The sequence below is a fragment of the Carassius carassius genome, chromosome 16 (genome assembly GCF_963082965.1).
Source record: "Carassius carassius chromosome 16, fCarCar2.1, whole genome shotgun sequence".
NCBI lineage: Eukaryota > Metazoa > Chordata > Actinopteri > Cypriniformes > Cyprinidae > Carassius > Carassius carassius.
The window spans coordinates 21,460,654-21,484,470 of NC_081770.1; the positions used below are offsets into that span (position 1 = coordinate 21,460,654).

At 38.7% G+C, this 23,817-nt stretch overlaps 3 protein-coding genes across 3 annotated transcripts in view; 2 read left to right on the plus strand and 1 right to left on the minus strand.

Moving 5' to 3' along the window:
• Positions 1-4,826: 4,826 nt before the first annotated feature.
• si:dkey-172o19.2 (nuclear factor interleukin-3-regulated protein) lies at positions 4,827-7,322 on the plus strand. Its single transcript, XM_059568705.1, has 2 exons — positions 4,827-5,212; positions 5,926-7,322. Exon 2 carries the CDS (start codon positions 5,930-5,932, stop codon positions 6,905-6,907), a length of 978 nt encoding a protein of 325 aa, XP_059424688.1. The 5' UTR covers positions 4,827-5,212; positions 5,926-5,929; the 3' UTR covers positions 6,908-7,322.
• A 1,769-nt stretch (positions 7,323-9,091) lies between these two features.
• On the plus strand, positions 9,092-16,141 carry nfil3-4 (nuclear factor, interleukin 3 regulated, member 4). Its single transcript, XM_059568706.1, has 2 exons — positions 9,092-9,401; positions 14,700-16,141. The coding sequence occupies exon 2, from the start codon at positions 14,827-14,829 to the stop codon at positions 15,616-15,618; it is 792 nt and encodes a 263-aa protein (XP_059424689.1). The 5' UTR covers positions 9,092-9,401; positions 14,700-14,826; the 3' UTR covers positions 15,619-16,141.
• Positions 16,142-20,555: 4,414 nt separating this feature from the next.
• lingo3a (leucine rich repeat and Ig domain containing 3a) overlaps positions 20,556-23,817 on the minus strand; it is a 6,410-nt gene continuing 3,148 nt past the window's right edge. The window contains exon 2 of the mRNA XM_059569541.1: positions 20,556-23,231. Coding sequence (XP_059425524.1) covers positions 21,370-23,187 — 1,818 coding nt within the window. The 5' untranslated portion in view covers positions 23,188-23,231 and the 3' untranslated portion in view covers positions 20,556-21,369. The remainder of the gene's footprint in view (positions 23,232-23,817) is intronic.

Consider the following 23,817-nt stretch of genomic DNA (forward strand, 5'->3'; position numbering starts at 1 on the left):
CTAGCGCTCCATCTAGTGGCAGCCACAGACACTGCAGCTTAATTAGCATCCATTGACCTTCTGCAAGACCCAAAGTGGCTCAATCTTCCTCATTTCATATCATAGGTCTCAAATCAAAAGATTCCCCTTATGGTGGCCCCTGCATTTCGGCTATCAAAACTCGGTGGACTGCGCTGAAGCCGTGTAGGAGGTTTGACTGCACATACATGTGTGTGCGTGAGATAACGCGTCTCAAGTCCTATCAAGCTCATCTATTTATACACGTGGCCTCTCTCAGATGCAGAGTGGTTTGCGAGATGAGAAGAGACCCAGACCTGCAGAGCCATTGTGACCAGTTGACCAGGTTGCTATTGGCAATGCTCCATTACAGTTTAACTGTTGCCCCATGCCTGTCAAACCGCAACGGGTGCGCATATCTCGCTCTGAAAGCCTCACCGCATGCGGTTCCACAGGTGCTGATGGAGGCCTAATGAAGGGTCTGTCGATGGCCAGCACCTTGTGTCAAATGGTAGCAGTGAACTCAAATCAATCAGAACGCAGTGGATATATTTAATTGCATGAAAAGACAAAACCACAGGTTGCATATCGTGAGCACACGTATGTGGCCTTCTTGAGAGCAGAGAATGGTATTGTAGTGGCTGTGTGTTATATTTCTATTTGAGTACTCGAATAGCTTGCTGTTTGAGTGCACAACGTGGAGAAAAAAGGTTTTATTTTGGCAGGTATGTACACTTTACCTATAAAGTTGGGACACTTTTGGTGCTCCTTGAAATTAGTTGTGCAGACAAATAAATGGTGCATATATATAATTTTCTTTAAAAAACTGCAATTTTAATTCAAAAGCATCCCAGAATGCACCTCAAGCTTAGTTGCTTGAGAATGAACAGAGCGTGCAGTGATGAAATCCAAAAAGGTATTTGACTTTATGCAAGTTAAAATATAAGATATTATTATTATTATTGATACAGTATATTGCCTTTAAATATATTTTTTAAATTAAAAGACTTAATGTATCACACATTTATGGCCTACGCAACTTTTAACCCTCTGGGCTTCTTCGTAAATGGGTCACACTTAGCTCCCTCCCGCCCGAAAACGGGCGAAGCCTTAAAATTGTACTTTACTTTTTCCCAGGATAACCAATCAAATATATTTTTGTTCTATAATGTTTTCTGATTATTATTTAGAATTTTTTGATTTTTTTATGATACTTTGCATTAATTATATAATTTTTATGAGCTATTTTTTCCATTAGAATTAATATATCATTTTTTATTTTATATTTATTTTTTTTTAAAAATTCAATAAATGCAGCATTTCACATCAAAATAGAGTGCTAGCCTAAAAAAAAATGTTCCAGGAGAAGAACTTCATCTAGTGGCTTTAAAAAATAGCCACTTTTGTGTAATGTCCTGTACCAGCCTGTAGGCTGTCTATAGCTTCCTATATATCCTATGTAGAAAGGCTATTTGATTCCTTTTGTTGTTTTAGACATTATTTCTCTATCTTATTCGTTTTTTTTATTTAGATATACATTTAGATATTCTAAAAGATGATTACTTTATTTTCTTAACAAAAATGTTTAGATAAGTATCAGGTTTTGCATTATGATTACAATCAAACTATAGCATTTGGTTAGAAAGGGAACACAATGTGTGTGTGTGTGTGTGTGTATGTGTGAGTGAATGTGTGTGTGTGTGTGTGTGTGTGTGTGTGTGTGTGTGTTGCATTTGAGCGAGAGTCTCTTTTTGTATTTTTTATTTATTTATTTTTGCATATTCTCAAAATTTGCTGTTGCAGTCTTACCAGTCTCTCTCTTTCTCTCTCTCTCTCTCTCTCTCTCTCTCTCTCTCTCTCTCTCTCTCTCTCTCTCTGTGTGTGTGTGTGTGTGTGTGTGTGTGTGCATTTGAGCAAGTTTTTTTTTTTCATATATTGATTTTATGTGGAATATTCTACAAATTTGCTGTTGCAGTCGCCAGTTTATCTGTGTATGTGTGTGTGTGTTTGTGTGCGTGGGTGTGTGTGTGTGTGGGGGGGGGATCTTATTTGCACTCTTGATGTTCTAGAGTGTCACCCCTTCATTGCTGTACACTTTTTTTCAGCACAGTTGCTGATCTGTAGCTTGTACCACCAAAAGTTTCTCTGAGTTTTCCTATTTTTTCATATTTCCCATTCATTTCCTATGTCGCCCGTTTTCGGGCGGGAGGAAGCTAAGTGTGACTTTTTTTTTTACGACCCTTTAACATATCAGAATCATCTCCTTGATTTTTTTGTGTGTTCATATAGGTAATACAACAAAAGTCACCAAGTTTCATCCCCATCCGATGAAGCAAAAAAATTAAACATTTAAAAACGTTCAAGTTTTCGCCCGTTTTCGGGCGAAGAAGCCCAGAGGGTTAAACATTTTGTTTTATAGATGTTATGAGAAAAGCTGAAAAGGTTCTCAATTACTCTTAGAGGTCAAAGGTCAAAAGATACCATTTCAACACTTTGGATTAGTAACATTTGTTCATGTTTTCTGAGTCGCTTATTCTCGCCTAGGCTGCATTCATTTAATCAAAAATACAGGAAAAAATAACAGCAACATTGTGAAATACCAGGCCTAGTACATTTTTCATTTGAAAAGATTTCAAATGTAATTTTATTTACAAAGCTGAATTTTCAACATCATTACTCCAGTTTTCAGTGTCGCATGATCCTTCAGAAATCATTCAATTATGCTGATTTGCTGCTCAAGAAACATTATTATCACTAATGTTAAATACAGCTGTGCTGCTTAATATTTTAGTGGGAAATCTTACTCAATAGAACAGCATTTATTTGAAATAGAAGTCATTTGTAATACGTCTTTAGTGTGGCTGAATGTGAGTATTCATTTCTTAAAAAGCTTTCAGAAGCTGTAATATTACCTTGCACTGCATTGAATTCATCACAGAAACATCTATACAGGACGCCTTTCTTGCAAAATGCCGCAGCTCTTACTTGAAGAAGTCAAAGTCTCACCATCACCATTTTCTAGGCCTTTCTATCCATCCTTGCCACCCTAAACAACGATTTGTTTACAATTTTAACATCCCTTATGAGTTTGAACTAGATACAACAGGTGGGCAGATAACTTCAACGCATCAGCGCTCCAAAAACCCAACATCTAATGTAAAATATCAGCTAAATCATGTTTTCTGGGAAGTGAGTAGGTGGCCTCGAATGAGGTTTTTTGGGGTATACCCCTGTCTGCCGCTCTGCAGTCGCTGCTTTAGTTTCTGTTCCGACGAACGAGTCAAAAACGGGAGAGGGGCTAGTTAAAATGAGGTCGTTGTGAGGAGAAAACACTGACGACTCAGAGACAGGAAGTGGTTTGAATTCACTTGAGAAAGAAACAGGGGTGATTGGAGTTACTGTACAGACAGACAAACAACGCAGCTCAACTGTATGCAAAAGGTGAGGCCTGAAAGTTCAAACTCCAATGCGCACCAGCTGTGGTGAGCTTTCATCTTCATTCACATGGGCCATCCCAGCATACCTGAGAAATCTGCTGTTTTATCTACATTTTTAACAAATACATTAGAATCGATTACCTTGTTAAACGTGTTTGCGCATTGAGGGGGCTGTGTGCGGTAACCAACACGGTACATCTGAACTACAGGTTATGTCCCACGTTAAAACAGTTCTGTGGAGCTTTGAGGTGGCGTTATGAGTCACCGAGTATCAGAAGAAGAAGAAAAAAAATCACAGAGGGATCCAACTGCTATTCGATGATTCACCGGTAAACACCAACAGGTATGCCACCCCACCGACACTCTTCGCGACCACTGCCACCCCAAGCCTGAGATATGATCCAACACCTGTTGAACTCCAACAACATCTTGTGTGTTTTTAGTGAACGATACATTGCCCATTTTTATCTTGCTGACACAGTCTTAAAATGTCAAATGTGGCCAAATCTTCAGAGCTCTGTAACCACAGGTGATGCATGGCGTGAGGTGAAGGCAACAACATCGCATTCATCAGATTATATTTTCCTCCATTATGCATTTAACAGTCAAGATTTTTGCTTATTATTTACTCTTTTCTTTTTTTTTCTTTTTTTGTGGTTGGCAGTGGAACTTGCTCAAGTCGAACTTCAGTAGGTTTGTGTAACCCGTGTGCAAGCTACGCACCTGTGATATGTTTCACAGCGACACAGATTTAGTCATAATCTAGAGCACGCAAACAATTTCTGCGAAAATTGGAAGGACAGTCCCAGACGACATGCATAAACCCTGCAAAAACCTCTAATTGTTTTAGTTTTTTCGTGCAAGTCATAGTAATCTATTGTTTTTAGCCACAGTTGAGAGTTTGTTTTACACAATCTAATCATAACCATCTTCAGTTCTGTTGTTTACTGAGCTTCAACTTCTTATAATTGGTTGAATGACATACTAGCGCTTTCTAAAGAATTTGGTTTACTACGAAATTATGAATAATTACATTCAATTATGCTGTTTACACACATTCAAAGTTTAGTACAAATTAATGCAGAATGTAATAAATAAAACACATATGCCTATACTTGCATATGCTGTTTGAATTATGGCTGAAATAAGCCCAATGTGAACATACAACCACACTGATGGGCCTCAGTGCTGTATGTTTGGCCAGTCTAAATAATGTGCTAGCTTTGGTTGAAGTGTGGGATTGTTATATCACAGGGCATCCATGACATTAAAAATAAATGTATAAGTAAAACGAAAAAAAAAAAACAAATGTTGTTAACGAGTAATGGTGTGTGAAATTCAATAAACAAAAATGTTTCAGTTGTGGTTTAGAACTAAAATGAAGAAATAACGCCATGGATAACTACTGGACGGAAGACAATGCATGAAAAAGAATGAAAACAAAACATCAAGAAGCTGAGTGTGCCGGCAATTATTTCTTTTATTCATTCTTTTAAAAGTAGAACACACAAAAAAAGTGAGTCATAACCCAAGCCACTGGTTTGAGATACTTGTTTGCAAGTCTCCGCCTCCATATCTAAGGAAGGAAGATGTGGTCCTCACCTACTACAGCTCCTTTCATGCAATAGGCATGTGTGTGCAAATGAAATGTGCCACCTTGACTGCCATTGGTTGACAGAGGTTGTCTGCATGCTTCCAGCCAAAGAGGTTTAGTTTTAAGCCGATGTCCTTTAATCCATCTTCACTTTCTAGCATCTTTCCTGTGACAGCACCGTAAGGTAAGGTGAGGCTATTTATTTCTTGATACGGTTCTCCTCAGTTAAGACTTTGCAAAGTAGTACTTATACATAATACTTAGTGTTCTGTATGCAAACTTTAAAATTTAAATGCAACTCGTGCCATAGTTTAAGTCTGGATTCATAGGCAGTTATCATATTCACCAAACGTATTGTTTTTGTAGAAAAGAAAAAGTCATAAAACGAATAGCCACCATTTGATGTTAAGTCAGTTTAGCAAATATACAATGGTTTCAAATGACAGACATAATTTTTTTCTTGCTTTAAGCAAATCAAGATCTTTTTTCATGGTTAACCTCTTAAAATGAGCATATCAAGGTTGAATGTATTAGATCCAGTCAAACAACACCATCATTGAGTGAGCATATTGTTAAAAACATTACTTTGCGCATTTAAAATTAGGATTTGCCCAGTACGTTTCCTTGTTAGGCTAGTAAGCTTCTCACATCTATATTTACCCTCATTCAGACAGGAAACTGCACTATGAATGCTAATAAGTGGTAATGAATTTAACTCGCATTTAATAGTGCAGACGTGTTCTTTCACAAAAAAAGAAAAGTCCTGAGCTTTCGCATCATTCTTCTTAAATTCTGTACAGCAAAACCAACAATTATGCCGTTCTCAAGCCTAAAAGTGATGCTTGTTTTAATCAAAGTATTGGTTTGGCCTACTGATCAAGCTCTTTGTCTTTCCAGAACAATGAGTGCCACGAGTAGTCCCGAGCATCTAGCAGACGCTTGTCTCCCGTCCTCCACCGGCGAGCTCTTGACAAGCAAAGACGACCCTGGAGATCTGAGAAGGCTTCTGCCACTCACCGGCTCATCTGTACTGGCACGACGACTGTTCCACCTCCAGTCATACCGCAACCCACTCATGCCCAACAGACGACGTAAACGAGAGATGACTCCCACTGAGAAAAAGGATGCCTCGTATTGGGTGAAACGGAAGAAGAACAACGAGGCCGCCAAGCGTTCCAGAGAGAAGCGACGACTCAACGACTTCATGCTGGAGGGGCAACTAATGGCTCTAAGCGAGGAGAACGCCCAGCTAAGGACCGAGGTGCTGAGTTTGCAGTATCACATGGGGATTGGCCGATGTCTGGATGCCAGTCATCCCATGGTGCCCTTCCACTATCCTGTTGCGTCCCATCTCAAGCCTTCCCTGTGGGGTTTGCCTACCAGTAATGCTCCAGAAGCTCCAGAGCCGTATCAATCTTGGCACGGCTCATCTCCATTCATCTCGCCCCTGAGGGTGCCTCCTAAAAGTGCCAACTTACCTTCACAGATTAGCCATTTGAACAACAACAGTGCTGACCCAGTAGAGGCAGACACAGCATCTCACCCACATGTCTCTTCCAGCAACGACCCACCAAGCCACCCACAACTGTTTCCGGCCCAGAGAGCATCTGCGGCCTCACCACCCCCTCCTCGTCTCCTGCCTGGGCTGAGCCAGTCTGCCACCCAGCACAGCAACCAGATGCTTCCTTGGGGCTCGTCGTCTTTGCGTCCATCTCCCCTTCATCCCAACTGGCCGCTGTCCTTCCCTCTGTCGCTACGAGACACAGACGGATCTCGTAATGGCGTACGGTCCCTGTGGAACTTCAACAGCAGGTACAGCATGCTGTCTGCAGAGATCTCAGGACAGCTCAGAAGAATCTTTTGCTCGGAGAACTCTTAATCAGCAATGACGCTGCCTGAACAGTTATTCATTGTGGTAATAACCTGCTAAAAGGGATTGTCCACCCAAAAACAAACTGTAGACTTACTCATGATGTTCCAAACATGTATGACTTTCATTCATCTGTAGGGCACAAATATTTAGGAAAATGTCTTAGTGATTTTGTCCATACGGTGACAGTTACTGCCGGTTTTGGATCCCATTTTGGACCCAATTGATCGCTGTATAGACGCTGAAGAAAGAATAGGAAAGACATGGGTGAACTATTTCTTTAAGGTATTAGCTGTGCTTAATGTAGTGATGTGCAAGCCAATCTCTCCATACAGCCTAGCAAATGATAGCTAAACCATGACTTGGATAATATCAAAATGTTTATTCTGCAAATATGTGGCCACTTGTAATAAAAAATTGTTATTCATTTTACTCTCATTTCTCCTTATTTGCGCATTGCATATAAACCTGACTCAAGTTTGGGAATCTATACACTGTATATTCTCACAGGCACATCACTGATTGTTTCATGGAAATTATTATTAGTGTAGTATTCACCTTGCTTGTGTGAAATACTGGTTCTAACTCAGTACGACATCGAAAACAACCGTTTACCAAAACTGCTTTGAGTTCGTAATGTTCCATGTAAAGAAAAAAAACGTTTAATAAGAATGAAAAAAAAAAGTTGTGGCTGCTGCAACACACGCACAACGTAACAACAAAACTAAAAACGGTTTCACATGCTTCATAGTATTTTGTCCATAGAATGTGTAATGAAAACACCTGCGCTAGTGATTGTGTAGATGTATTCGTAAATCGTTCCCTACTAATATATGGGGTATTTGTAAAGTGAATTATTAAAGTGCTCATGATTAAATATGAAACATGATAGCATGAAGATGGTTTCAGGCTGGGGTAAATTTGTCTGATATCTGATTGAACTCTGGCTTGTCAAACCACATGTTCACACTTATGGTGTGTGGATGTACATGTAGTCGAGTGTGTGAAGTAGAATATAGACAAATTTAGAGGTGTAAATAGACCAGTTCAGCTCAACAGCACCAAAGGCTATAGAATTTAATTGCTTAATAATTAATTCTCTTTTTTATTTATTTACGATAATGGAAACTGGTTTAAGAAAAATCAATGATATATATGTTATTTAACAATGTAAAGATATTTGGGGTATCATTTGGGGTTCCTCAGATGGATGTACAGGCCAAAACTGTTGGAGAACCTTTAAGCGCCATTTTTTTAAAAACGCAAACACGACGTTCATGTGGTTAAGGAAAAAGTGAATTCTTAAAAGCCCTCTATCGTCTACAATCGCTCATTAAGGTTTAACTTGTAACAGGTATGGGCTATATAGTAATGAATCGATATGAAGCGTCGTACAAAAAATGTTAAATCGTAATTTTCCGTATTTTAGTAGCCTATGCATTTGCGTACCTGCACTATGACCGTCTTGACCGGTAAAATGAACAATTATTCATTTTTATAATTAGAGCTGAAGAAAGTTGACACTGATTACGTACCTTCTACTAAAAATCTGATGGATGTAATGTTGACAGGTATTATAATAACCAGTAGGGGGCGCGCTGTCCTTGATAATAACGCTACACATAAAAAAACGCACACGAGTCACAATCCCTTCACATTAGCCATCTGACAAAGCTAATATATGTATTATGTTCTAGTTACGTGAGGAAATAAAGTTTTATTGTGTTGTTATATATGTGGTAACATAACAAAAATGCCAAGCCAAATAGCAAAACAGAATTATGACATATCATGTAATTATTGACCTGAAAGGAGTAGCTAGCAATAACGTGACAGTATTCATAGCTGGTGTGAACAATATTAAGTGCTTAAGAATCTGTCATTGAGAAATGCATATCAATTGGTAATGAGTGCCAATTTGGAAGGCGCTCAAGGATTTTAGGATCTTTCCAAAGCAGCACAGACTTTTGTGATTCCTTAAACTTCAATTTAAAGCCTTTGCAACTTTAGTTAATGGTTGAATATGAAGCTGAACAACAGGGACCCCAATCAAGGATGAATGCAGACTAGTATCTGGCCATCAGAAATGCTTATCGGAACAATCAATAAGAGTGGTTTTCCATATCTGACCATTTTTTTTCATAAATGCACACCCTCCCACTGATACACGTATGTGAGGGCCATGTGGGCCATGGTGTAGTGGAGACATAAGCTTTGTGTTAAAAGAAGTAGACACAGACAGGGGCTTGTGGGCTGATCTCATAAAGAGGCGAACTAGCAGCCTCTAACTTTTAATCACACTTCACACCAAAGAGAAGCCACGAGTCAGAGAGGAGAGCGTTTAATCAGCGCTGCGAGGAAGGTGAGACACTCAGGTCACACACAGACAAGACAACTGTTTGAAGTTTGGAGAGTCTGCTGGTTCCAGTAATGAGGAGCATCCTTGGAGATGTCAACGCGGGATGACCAAACAAGGCTTTAGGAACTGTGAGAAGCTGTGAAGGTAAGAAACGGGGGCTTTTGTGTGTCCACCAGTGGTCAGATTTTAACACAGTTATGGAAAGGTGATGTAATGACAAAAAATAAGCAGACTTCCTTTGACTTCCTTTTGAAATTTGAGATGTCACACCATCAAGCAAAATAAGAAAACACTGCACAAACATCTTGCGATCTTAAAAGCTTTCTTGCATTAATTTTGCATTAAATAAAACTAAATTTTAACACATCAGATAGGCTATGCAGACGTTCGTAGTTTGAGGTGCAAATGCATCATGGCGCTTGAACGCAGACGTGTGCAAAACTAAATGTAACTAAAACTCATTTCAAATGTAACCTTTGGTTTACTGCTATAGCGAGCATCAGATTTCCCTATCTCAGAATGAAACAAGTATATTATATAAATCAGTACACATATCAAGCTGTCTGATTTTAGGTTAATTTGGTCAACTTTGCATATATAACCCTTTTAATAGTGTTGCATATATTTTGTGTAACATTTAATAATTAAAGCAGCTGTATTTGGCCTTATTGTCTTGCAAAAGTGCATATAAGATTAGACTCCATTTGATTTGTTTCAAATAGCATTTTTAAATCTAAAATTCCATGCAGACCTTCCAAATATTTAGAATTTCAGCTTTTGAAAGCTTCAAAAGGTGAGTGAAGGATCTTGCAAAAGCTGGTAAATGTGGGTAATTTTAAAAGGGTGTGTGGTGTGGTGTCTCGACGATCTAAATGATTTCGAGGGAAGATTAGATAAGACAATAGCTGCGAAACGTGTTCAAAGTTGCAAATGATATCTCTGATGTAGCTGTGGCTTGAAGTATGCATATTTCTCTGTGCATCCCATGCTAAAGAGATTTGATTGCTAATCCCATCCAGCAAACAGTGGTCCAAAAGTCTGACTACCCCACTTGTGAAAACTGATTATATTTAGCATTTGTTTTATTACAAAATTTGACGCTAAAATGTTTAATTACAAATTATATTGCAAGAATAACAATGCATGAAGATGTCCGTGTAAAACCTGATAATCATGTTCTCCAGCATGATTTGAGCTCTAAAGATCATCCTTTCAAAAGTTTTCTCGGGATTAATGCCAAAAATCTACTTATTTGATTAGATATAATGCATAATCTTTCAGATTTGTTATTTATTATCTTTTTTTTTCTTTTGTAGAATTTTATAGATTGTTCTTTTGTAGATTTTGAATTAAATATTTTCAACAAGGTCTTTGACTTTTGGACTGCACGGTATTGGTTAATAAAAAAATAATTTTCATAAATTAACAACATTAAACATATGCAATACAGCTGTATTCTTTCAAGGAAAAAAACCCTTACGGTTAAAAAAAAAATGAGCAGACGTTATTTTCTGCGAAAACATCTGAGTATCCCATTTAAAAACAACTTAGGTCAAAAACACATAAAATATGAACACCATAGGCCAGGATGTACAGAGCAGCAGGTGGTGAGGAGAAAGCCAACAGATAGGTTGTAAAAAAGGAGAAGTTTAAGCATTTGTTACTGAAAAGCACCATCTAAACTTAGAGCGTCAGTAAGCAGCAGGTGCAGGTCTGACTGAGGCCTCTGGGGGCCTTGAGACCATCATACATCTACAGTCATCAAAAGCTGTATTTGGTGTCCAAAAAGCACTGGCTACAAAAAAAATACAAAATTCCTGAAAGGAAAGGTTTTGTGACAACATGTCCCAATAGGTTCATACTATTTGGAGGAAGTCAATGGCACCATTGAATGGTCTGTGATAGGCTTAGGATATATATATAGAGAGAGAAAGAGAGTGATTCTGATTTTTTATGTTTATGCATGCTACACTGCAGGCATATTGTATTTCAAGAGCTTTTCTGCTTTCTGACTAACTTCTGTTCATTGTATACTCAACACAGGAAGGGGAAAAGCATGTGAACAACCTCTTTTGAGTTTCTCTTTGTGTATGCATGTGTGTGTGTATATCTGTGGCACAGCGACAAAGCAGGCACAGGGTATATTTAGCTACACAGCGTGTGTCACCATCACCGCACCTAAACTGTTAGCATATCCTATGAGTGCATGTCCGCATTAGCAGGCTGGCAGACAACAAAAACCTCTCGAATTCTTTTCAAAATTTACATTCCCCCAGAGGATTGTTTTCAAAATCTGTTAGACAATTAGCAACAGAGAGATTTAGTCGAAACTGCTTGCGAGATGCCAGTCCGCAAGTTAGCAACTTATGTAAAATGCACAACAGTTTCACGTTCCAGTGACAGGCCGAAAATAAACAGGCTGCAATAAATCATAAACAGATGTCTGAAATGAAACAAAACCAAATATGGGAAACAAAAAGTTGAGAATTTTGACTGCAACTCGATGTTTACAGGAGATGTCCAAAGGCTTGTGAGCACTATTCAAATTGCAACGCCAATAAGCCACCAGAGCTTTAACACATTAACACCTTAAAGTCTTTTATTTTGACACATCACTAAGAAATGTTGAGTGATAAGGAGAATTAGGTTAGTCTTGGAGAAGAACCGCACGTCAATGTGGTTAGCATACCACTGCTGCCCACACAATCATGTTTTAAAAAGAGCCTGTTCGCAAGCTAACGCTAGTTATGGGGTATCAAGGGGCAACAATTCAATTCATCAATGGGAAAATGTGAAATGGCATGGGGTAAAATTGAGTTTATGTTTCAAAGGTCAATGTCCATGAGACTATGACGCATAGAAACAATGTTTAGCATTCAAAATCTAATTGACAATATAATATTTGCATACTGAAAAGTTGCACTATAAAGCATCTTTGAATAAGTTCCTGCTAAAATGTAATGAAGTGATGAGATTTTTGTAGGCCAACCCATAAATTAGCATTGCCTTTTTTCCAATAGGATCCATTGGCTTTCAGATTATTTCAGCAAAAACTCTGTGACCAACCAAATTGATGATTCTTAAACTTTCATTCATCTTCACAATGACCCTCAAAAATTAACACAACTATTAGTCATTTTGAAGCCTAATGCAACCAACTTAAGTAAAAAGCTAACCGTAGGCTATAAATGAACAAGACAGTTTAAGTTAGATTAGTTACCAAAGAGTCCAACAAAATGAGGCTGTGAAAGTGACTAGTAGATTCATTTTTTTCACTGTTCGGATGATGATGTTTTTTCTTAACAGCATCTGTAGTCCCAGTCAGCAACCTGCCTTTTTTAAGCTTCAAAACTGATGTGTTTCATGTTGTTGAATAAAATGTGAAAATATCTTGAGGTTGTGTTCACCACAGACCTTATTTCAGGTATTTAACCAAAAACCCATTTAAAGAACAAAACACACTGAGTTCAGCATTATAGAAATGGAAGTGCTAAATGCGAAAACGTTTCCAGGTTGGTACATTATAGTGAAGTTAGTGCGCACAAACACAAACGCTAACAATGGTCAGTGTAGTGCCACATTGCAGGCGTGGTCTCATAGCTGTGGTTTTAGCGAGCATCCACAATTCATCCCCTCCTCACCAAGACCATGCTCTTCTTTCGCTGCGTTCATGTTTCATTGGCTCGTGGCTTGGCCTAACAGTCTGTTTGTTTTGCTCTGTGGTAAGCATACATGCACCTTGCTGTCACGCTCTTGAGCCCAGATTTCCAACTCATAAAAAGGCAGGGCAGATAAAAGAAAGGGATGAACAGGATGTGGTTAGCCTACATGAAAACTCACACACTCTGTTAACTTGGAGAAAGGTTCTGAGGAGAGAAAAAAGAAACCACAGTGAGCGTGGGGTTAGATGTACAAGACGCAAGATGCGCAAAACTAGAAGATCTGCGTGTACCCTGCGTGTACGCTACTGTTGAGATTTTGATCATATGCATTCAGTGGATGCTAAATATTTTAAAAAGTTGATCTACACTTAAAGAATGTATAGCAGCAGGATTATCATAGTTAACTAAAATTAAAAGCATGAATAAATATTTTTGGTACTTGGTACTAAAATAAACACAACCTGAAAAAAAGAAGAAAAAAAAAAAAAAAATATATATATATATATATATATATAGTAAATTTTTTATAGTTTCTAGCAAAATAACTAAAATTAAGCTGAAACAAAAGTGCATAAAAAATAATAAAAACTAAACTAAATGGCTACAACTTAAACTAAACTGTAAATGAAAGCCAATATATAAATAAAAACTATATTAAGAAAAACTACATACGGTAAACTACTCACACAATAAGTTGATTAGTGGTTTAAGTTACAACATAATCAATACATTAATCAAAGTTCACATTCCAGGGTTTCTGTTTGAAAAAAAAAACATATTTTTCAAAACAGAAACCCTAGAATGTGAACCTTAGTATGTAAATGTTGCAGACGACACTCCCTTTGATATTGTGTTATCTATTGCAATGGCATTCAGACATTTGTAACATGTGACTCAAGTGTCCAGATGTTGTGTTTAGATCACCAGGTTTGACTTTTCTTCTGCTCTTTAGAAAACGAATACATGAGATGCATACGATCGTGTGGAAGGAAATTGTTTTATCTGACCTTTTGTCTGGAAAGGAAGCTAAAATTACCAGTTATAAGTGTCAGTGTAGAGACAGAATACAATGTGTCAGTGACATCAGAAGGGAAGTAGGTCTGTACAGTCGTTAGCATAGTGTTTGCTCTCACTAGATCTCTCTCTGTCCTTCACGATCAACCATTCTTCCACTGGTAACCCACAAAACGCCGGCCCATCAGACAGTGTGGGGGCTTTGGAACCCCCGTTGGGAAGACTTGGGTTCCCACCCACTCTGAATCACCCCAGTGGTCGTATTCATGTTCAGGATGCTCACACACCTCCAGTATTGATTAACACTTTATAGTCACTTCACAAAGACTGCTGCTATTAGCATTGCTCAAGCATTTTTTTTAACTAGTAACAGTATTGATAACAGACAGACCGCTGAAGCATAGAGCTGGAAGAAAGTCCTTGATGTCTCTAAAGGTATTAGTAATAATCTTCAACAATTGTTAATACTTTTTCATGTTAGTTAGAACAATAGTGTAGCTGTTTAACTGACAAGTGCAACAGCACCAACAACAACAGCAGTGACCACAGGGGGATTTTTGATGCATTACCTCATCTACACCCTTAATGACAAGAACATTACAGAGTTTTAGGTTCAGACGGGAGGCACCTGTAACCAAGCTGGTACTTATCAGGCAAAGGTTGCTTTGCTATGACGCTCAAAACTTTGCATCGATGACTGCCTGGTGAAATCTGACACATCAACAAGACCACCTGCAATGGAAATAACTGTGCTCTTTCATTATAGGTAAAGCTCCTGGCTGCAGTATGACTGAGAAGAGGTACTAACATCTGAGTAGCTGCAGACGCCACACACAGAAAGAGAACAGGCGCATCCAAAGCGAAACCAATCCGAAAAGTCACACCTGGTGAAAATGGAGTCCGCTTTCTCGCGGGTGGTGTGGGAACCTGAGGGAGACGCTGAAGAGCTCTCTCCAAGAGGTCTGGGATCGCGTCGCAAAAGGGAATTCATACCTGAAGAAAAGAAAGACGCAACCTACTGGGAGAAACGCCGCAAGAACAATGAAGCGGCGAAGCGCTCACGAGAGAAACGAAGGGTCAGCGACTACGTGTTGGAGACTCGATTGGTTTCGTTGAGTGATGAAAACGCTCGCCTGCGAGCCGAGCTGTTGGCTTTGAAGCTTCGATGCGGTTTGCTTAACCCTGGGACGCCTTATTCCCCATCTCATAGGGCTCTGTCTCAGCTTCACGCTTTGGCGCCGCAACCTTTGATTTCTTGCCCAGACAAAGACCTCTACTGGAGTAGACGGCAAGATAGAGAGGGTTCTCATCTATCGGGGAGCCAACAAGCACCCCTCTGTCTTGGCACCCATCCCGGGTCGGCGTTCCTGCCTACCCATCCTATGTCCATACGAAGAAACCACCCATATCTCCTAGACCTCTCTCCATCTCTCCATTCTTCTACAGCCTCACCTTTACTCTTGCCTCCACACCTCGCCCCAGCAGCAGCACCTTGGGCAGGACGGCCCCTGCTGGCCCAGCCTGGGAATCAGAGGATCTTGTCGGACGAGGAGGGCGAGCAGCAGGTGCCAGCCGATTCCAGCACCGCCCTGCCCCATAAACTACGACTGAAGACGCAAAACTCTCAGCGCAAAGATAGCAGGGCTAAATCTGCGTCTCCAAATCCAACATACATATCAGATTGAAATCTAGCTTTGACTCGGTAGTCATGAGTCATCCTACTCATTTTTGATAACTGAACATTGGCTATATTCCAGGAAGTTTGTTGCAATCCATCAAGATAAAAAAAAGATTTCTTTGATCAAAATGTCACATATTTAGATTATGTTTCCGAGATACATTTATAGAGTCGATATTTCCATCATTGAGGTTTAAAGTGGCAAACTTGAATTGGGAAAAAGATGCACATGTGTTTACAAATTTTCGTTTTACCTTTAATATAGACAGGAAAGTAGGTGGTGAGAGAAAGAGAACAGGATTTTAGGATTTGAAAAAGGAATTGACCAAAGTTGGACAAGAACCATTTACTCTGTCATAACTTTCACAATCACTTATTTTGTGAATGCATTTATGTATACATTTACATTTATGCATTTAGCAAATGCTTTTATCAAAAAGCATTGCATTCACATTTTATCATTCATGCATTCCCTGAAAATTGATCCTTGGTGTTGCTATAGTCACGATCCACTGTTTGATCTAAAGGAATGCTATAACCTATGTCTGATTTAATTTCGCCTCTGGAGTCAGACTGACATTTACACATTTGCCCGAAGCTTTAAGCAACTGACGTTGCTATCAAACTATACATTTGATCTTTTCACGCGTTCCCCATTAATAAAGCATTGTATTACTGATTTGAGCTACGAAATGGTTACTTTTGAGACCTCAAAGCAGCTATTAAGAAAATTAATTAAAAACTAAACAAAAGGCAGAACTGAAAAAGGAGTTGGCTTTGTACACATGCTAAAATATTGTAGTTGCAAACTAATACTGATGGCAGTTACTTTCAAAATGTGAATATGTGCGTCTGAGAGGCCGTAAACGGTAACTTGTTAACCAGCAATCAGATGCATGCAAATGAGAACAAAGGAGATTTTAGGGAAAATCACCTCACCTCAAAGAGTCTGAAGAGGATCTTTCTGGAATCCCTTGATCCAGATGTTGAAGGCTGCATGTTTGTACTTTTATTCTTTATTCTTGTCTTGTCATGTGACTTGTTTATATAGCACCTGTGTTTGGAAAGGCGTTCATGCACAAAGTAAGGTCATCTGTGACATCTGTGGAAACAATTGTTTGCTTGCTACTCAAAAGTTCAGGCGGTGATCACACAATAAGTGGCCTGTGTTTTCTGGAAATTGTTTTTAAAAGACTTTTCAAGAAATTCAAACTGTATATTATGAAGCAGTGCAAGACATGAACATACAGTGCCTTCACAGAGTATACCTGCTGTAAACTAGTTTTAATTCAATCTCATGATTTCTTTTTAACTGCACAATGTGTTTTGTAAATAATTACACAGCGCTGATCTTTGATGATGAACTCTTGTTCAATTCATAGCATACGATTTCAAAGAATGCACAAACAAGGTCCGCTTTTAGAGACAAGTGTCTAAAATATGGACTGACTGCTCAACAAAACCAGCTTCCACATCTCAGGAATTTTGCTTATTTTGCATATATGCATTTAACAAAATATTTTGGGTTTTTTTGCTACTTTTTGTCGTGTATCATTGAACTTGTGATTATGGTGTTGCTAGTGTCACAGCTAAGCTACACAAGTACTCAAATCACATGTATTTTCTCTGTTTTAACAAAGATTTACTTTTATTTCAGTCTTTTGTTCATCTGCATTAAGTTTTATGGTCTTCAGAATGATATAATTTTTACAATAAAGTGCAAATAAAAATCTCAGCTTTTTGACTGTTATTTTATCATTCACAGCATAGTATAGTTCAGTCACACAGAGTTTTATTATGATAATGCGCAGTATTACTTTTATCTTGAAAGCGTTTTCACCTCCGCTTACAGCTGTGGGACTGGAAGTGTGTGTGAGTTGTTCTGCTTGCTTTTGGTGACTGGTTGAAGGACTTCACGGGACTGCTGTGGTTTGTTAGTGTGAAAGGGGGCTGCAAGTAAAGTTTCAGTGGCATGTAGGAGTGGGAAAGGTGGAGTGGGGGTTTCTCAGCACTTATTAGTCACCGTTCATGATCAGTCTCGATGTCAACAGCATATACACCACAAACACACTGCACAAAGTGTGGAGACCAAGCAACAGTATGCTAGTTACCACTAAAGGCAAGCGAGTGATTCAGTGACTTGCATAACAAGCCGAACTCAAAGGAATCTTGCATAACTCTGAAAATGCTTCATTAACCAAAGTTGCTTTTATCATTTTTATTGTTAAAAACTGGATAAGCATATATTTGGCTCTGGCTTTAGTTTTAAAAGTTGCTCATTTCTTTTTTTTTCCTGCTGTAACCACCTGAGAGATGAAGGGTGAGAAGTACAACAACGAAATAGGAAGTTAAAAGTATATTGTCTTTGTCTTTAACATCTGCAAACCACATCCTCTAGCACAAGATCTAGTTGTTTTCTTGTGTTTATCATTTTTTAAGATCTATTTTAGCCAGTTCTTTGAGCCAATATTAAGTTCTGGTGTTAGCATAAGCTACAAGCTAACAGACCTGCTAATCGTAACAAATGACATGACACAGCTTTATAAGTTTGGATTCTGACTGGTCGATCCAGTGATTTTGCGGTCAAATACCACATCTTTTCTCATATTTTAGTCTTTGTCACTCTTTTCTATCATTTATCAAAGATATAAGCATCATATTATAGCCTATGAACAGACTAGTTTAAAGAAACTTAGCCTAGCTATGCTAACACTAACAGAAGTTATGCTGCATTCTTCAACACAGTCTTGATTCATTAATCACACTGATTGTCATCTCTTTTAAGTCATTCATCAAAGATATAAATAGTGGCATTGTTATATTTTATCCAGGCTGATTTAAAGAAACCTAGCCTAGCTATGCCAACTCCAGAAGAAATGATTGCTCAAAAAAATACACGCCACATTCTTAAACATCCTTCCTTAATGACAGCATTGATTCATCAATGGCACATTTTTCTTTCAGTCTGAGTCACCGTTGCCCCATATGCACAGACTTTATGCTGAGATATCATAGGTTAGCAAAAGCACAATGATGAAGGTGAAAAAGATGAATATTCCAGACAGAAACGGTACTAGACAATTTGTAGGCGTAACAATGATTCAGTACTTCCCTCACAGATCCATCCGTCACAACAACGATGTATATGCATAATAAAAATGGAAACTCAATGGAAAACACAATACCTGCAGAGATCATTATCTGGTTTTGTACAGAGTGCTAATCTCTGTAATGGGTAAATGCATATTAGTATTGCAGTGATAGAGATCGTGCATCTTTGATGTGAAAGTGAAACACAACACTTCTCTTTTTCAGTTTATTCATAGACTGTTTAGAACTAAATACCTGGCTACAGGCGACTAGAGCTTTAAGACATCAAAACCCACTCCCATTTTGTATTACGATTGCACTTTTCTTTTTGTTTATATGTAAATAAGAGGGTTGTTGTGTGAAAATGCTGTACTTACCTGTGATATCGTTCATTTAGAGGCAAGGTCAAGGTCAGAAGGTCATCTAATTAAATATTTTACATTTGTTTTCAATAGCTTTTTTTTTTTATAAGTGCACCATTATTTGCGTTCATATCTGTGCTTTTTACTTCTTTCAGGAAACACGACTCTGTTTTGTTTTATAAAGCAGATGGCATGAGTAGAAAAGTGTCATGACAAGAAAATAATTGACATTTTCTTGTGCACGCATGACTGTACCAGATGCTTATGGGCGACTATTGCTCAGCTGTCATTTCATTTAAAGTTTGTGAAACCTAAAGATGATTGTTCATCTGACATTATTCGCCTGCTGTTCTCCTCAGATTGGGTTTTATTGTTCTGGTTTTAAAAATAAAAAGTAAACTGTCAGTTTTTCAAAAAAAAAAAAAATGCTGTGAATTGTTTATTTTGAACATCATCTTGGCATGTGCAAAAATAAAAAATAAAGTTGAGAACCATTAAATGTTATATATGCATTGCACTACATAAACCATCAGTCGAAAACATTCATATATAATATTATTTTATGATTACATGAAAAATCCGAAAATTCAAACACAGATAAATGCTTTTATAAACAGCATTTTTTTTTCCATTGGTACAATATAAGAACAATATTCTTAACATATTAAATAAGAATAAAACTATCCAGAACATAAAAATGCAGTGGCTACCCATTTATTTAAATGACAATAAATAAAACTGTAAAATGACTTTTTACAAAAATATCAAAAAGCTTCTTTGAATCAGTTTTACAGTTTTAAATTCTGGCAGTTTGCAATGTACATACAATGCTGCTTAAAATAAGACAGTACAGGGCGCTGTGTTTTATGTGTTTAAACAAAACAGCTCATAATCGAATTAATTTAAGATTACAGATTGACCAGTAGAAGGCAATAAGGTTGTGACTGATACCCTGTTCTTTAAACGGTCGTATTTTAACATTAGGGGGCAGCAGAACAGCTTTGTAAAGTGCCTTCCTGTTTCATTTTAAGCGGCAGCACTTGAGCAAGGTCTAACTCATCATAAATGCTATTTATAAACAGACAATGCAAGTGTAAGAACTCCTGGATGGATCAAAAGATCAGTGGCCTGTGCATAAAAAGCTATCTTTGACTGTATACTCATGCAAATGAACATAAAATCAGTTTTGGGACTGACATTCCCTTTTAAACACACTTACTGTACACTTACATAGAAGAGGCATTAAGACATACAACAACTGAAAGTCACCTGTAATCAAATGCTAAGAAAGTTTTTTTTTTAAAGCAGTAACTCTTTAAGAGTTTTCACACATTATCATTCATTAATTAAGAACATTTTATATTAAATAAAAGTATTTCACATTAATTTACTTAAAATGAGAACAGGGCACCATATTGAACACACAAAACAGCCATATATATACATATATACAATAAGATACAAAATGTCTTGAACTCAGTCTAGATTAAATTGTTACTACAGTACCTTTTATGCATGTGTGTGTGTGTGTTTAATTTTATTCAGGCATGACTCAGAAGTAGGTGGCAGTGTAATATAGAAGCACTCGGTAGCCTTATTATCCATAGCAAACTAAACCAACTAACTTTTTAAGTAAGATATAATTAAACAGTTTTAACTTTTTAAACAGTCTTCTAGCATCTCATGTTTCCAACAAAGTGGTTCCCAGGCTAAGATTTGGGGCTAATCCAACAACAAATCCTTGTTAAATTGGCAGTGTGAAGTGTATGCCCACTTTATTGCCTACAAACTACTGAGCTTAAAAAATAAATTGCCTCGCAAAATGCAATAATGTTCAATTTTTTAACTTTTGAGGGCATTGGCAATTTCTTGGCAAGCAGAAAGCACCTCTTTAAATAATTATATTCTAAATCTTTCGGGACTTTTCTCACAACAATCTCCATAATATTAGAATTTAGAATGACACGTTCTGTAGGAAATTGCTTGGGAGTATTTTTAATGGTCATTATATATCACTACAAGCTTGGCCTTCTCACATGATAAAGTTTAAAATGGGTACCTAATGCCAGCGGGAAGTATGTAATTCATCATAAATGTCTTAATAAATATGTAAAATATCCCAAGACACCAAAAGTAAGGTTAGATTATAAATAACTGCTGATGGAAAGCACCCCTCAGCAACTACAATATTAATTGCTCCCATTAAAACCCACTGTGTCATATGCAGGACTGGTAGTAGAAATGTATTTCAGTTTGAAATAACAATAATGTGCGTTTAACTCCTTTAAACTGATAGTATGCCCATTTTATATCATCTTCATGTTGAACTTTCGTGCCCCTCCTTGACCCCCACTGGCAGCGGGACCATCTACCTTTCTGAATGAATACTCAACTGAGAAATTGTTCTTGTGCTGACCTCGTCCTCGGCTCCACACAAATAAGAGAATGAAACAGAAAAGCACAACACCCAAAAACATGATGCAGCCCATTGCTGTGGACACCAGGATGGTCTTGAGATCCAATGTGAATTTTAGGAAGACACGTGTGTCGTTTAAGTTCGTGTCATTTAGATCTCCCACATAGTAGGTGCGATTGGCTGCCAAAGCACCATCCAATGGCAATCCACTGACTGTTAGGGTGGCAAAGTAGGTGTCGTTGCCACCAGCATTGCTTGCGATGCAGATATAAGTCCCACTATCTGTTACCTGGGCATAACGGATCTCCAGCGTACCTTCGGGTAGGACAATCACCCGCCCAGTACTCTTGGTAGTGATACGTCGGCGCTGAGGTGAAATCCAAAAGATGACCGGAGTTGGGTCTCCTTGTGCTTGACATACAAATGACACCACTTGACCTTCACGTGCCGTCAGCTGTTGCAGTTTACGGTTTCGAATTTTAGGCCGCTTACAGGTGAAATGGTCAAAGAGTGCAGAGTCCGAGAAGGTACTGAGTGCTTTTCCTCGCAGTTCCACGGGTGTGGTGCAAACAGGTGACTTTCTGTCAAAGTTGAGGGTCTTCCGGCGCTGCAGGATCCACAGTAGGCGGCAATCGCAGGACAGAGGGTTGCCATCTACACGCAACGTCTCCAGCGTGTTGACCGAGTGGAAGGATCCCTCCTCTAGGGTCACTAATCCATTGTTTGACAAGTTGAGCAATCGTATCTGTTGCAGGCCTCCAAGACCGTAGGGTTGCACTGATATCAGGTTTGTACCAACTAGGTGCAGTTCCTTCAAGCGGATTAGATCCCGCAATGCCCAGGACTCAAGAACTGAGATGGGGTTGTAAGACAGATTGAGGCTTGCCAAGTGAATTAGGTTGCGAAGGGCTCCTGTAGGCACGGTGGAAATGTTGGTGTTGGTAATTGAGAGCCAAGAAAGGTTGAGACCTTGGAAGCTGTGTGGAGAAATGTACTCAAGGAAGGGCCAGTGGTCAATCTCAAGACCCCGCAGTCCACCTAGTTTATGAAAGTTCTGCTCTTCCAACGAAGTGATACTGAGGTAGCGTAATCGAAGAGTCACCAAGCCGCGAAGGTAGGAAAGAGACTGTCCAGTTATAGAGGTCAGATTGCACCTCTCAATGGTTAGCTCCCGGAGCCCCACCAGTCCTAGGAAAGCCTTGTTTGAAATGTACACCAGGTCGTTATCACCAACCTCCAAATTGCGGAGGTTCTTCAAGTCCTGGAAGGTGAAGTCTAACAGGATGACCAGTTTATTCCCACTTAGATCCAGAGTGGTGAGGTTGGTGAGACGTGAAAAGGCACCCATGGGCACGAGTTTAAGCTGGTTGGCTCGTAGACGCAACACTCTCAGGTTAAGCAAGCTGGAGAAGGCGTTAGGCTCCAACACACTGATGAGATTCTCGCTCAAGTCCAGTTCTTCAAGTCTCGAGAGAGTCGCCAAATCATTGTATTCCACCCAGCGCAAACTGTTGCCACTCAGATCAAGCAGCCGTGTGTCAGTAGTGATGCCTCCAGGAATAGAGCCCAGACGCTTGTTCTGGCACATCACGGCTCTCTGATGAGGGATACAGTCACAGCGCTGTGGGCAGCTTTGGCCATGTGTTAGGGATGCAGTGATTAGGAGCACAAACAGCCCCGGTAAGCTCAGGCGTGGACAACCCGCCATGCCCCTTCCCTACCTTACTGGGGCTGAATCACTGCACCTCACACCTAGAAACACAAAAAACAAGTATTGATTAACAACAACTTATCCTTGAGGGTCAGAGAGCTCTCAGAATTCATCAAAAGAAAAATAAACTGAAAATGAACAAATGTCTTACGGGTTTGGAACGGCATGAGGCTGAGTAATTAATGACAGAATTTTCATTTTTGGGTGAACTATCCCTTTAATATGTCATACACACTTTACACATGAACAGGCTGAAATCTCAGATGACTTAATGCCCTCTTTAGGATCGTGAATTCTTTATCTTTACAAGCCAAGGAATAAATTAACTGTATCGAACTTTGAGCTATGCAAAATGACTTAAGATCATGGTTGATTTATGTGAGTTAGCATTTTATCAAAAGACTGAAAAAAAAAACTTCGATAAAATTTACAAATGACAAATGTGCAGTGGAAGACATCCCAGTCAGTGTATTTTTACATGAATATTCAGGCCCACCCTGGTCATACAGTTAAACATAGTGAGTTTAATAGTCCAATCCCAGAGTACCAGGTTGTTATTGAAAAGTGAAATTACAAATGTACCACAGCACAATCCTTCTTCTCCCTCCCCCATCATCTCTGGTAACC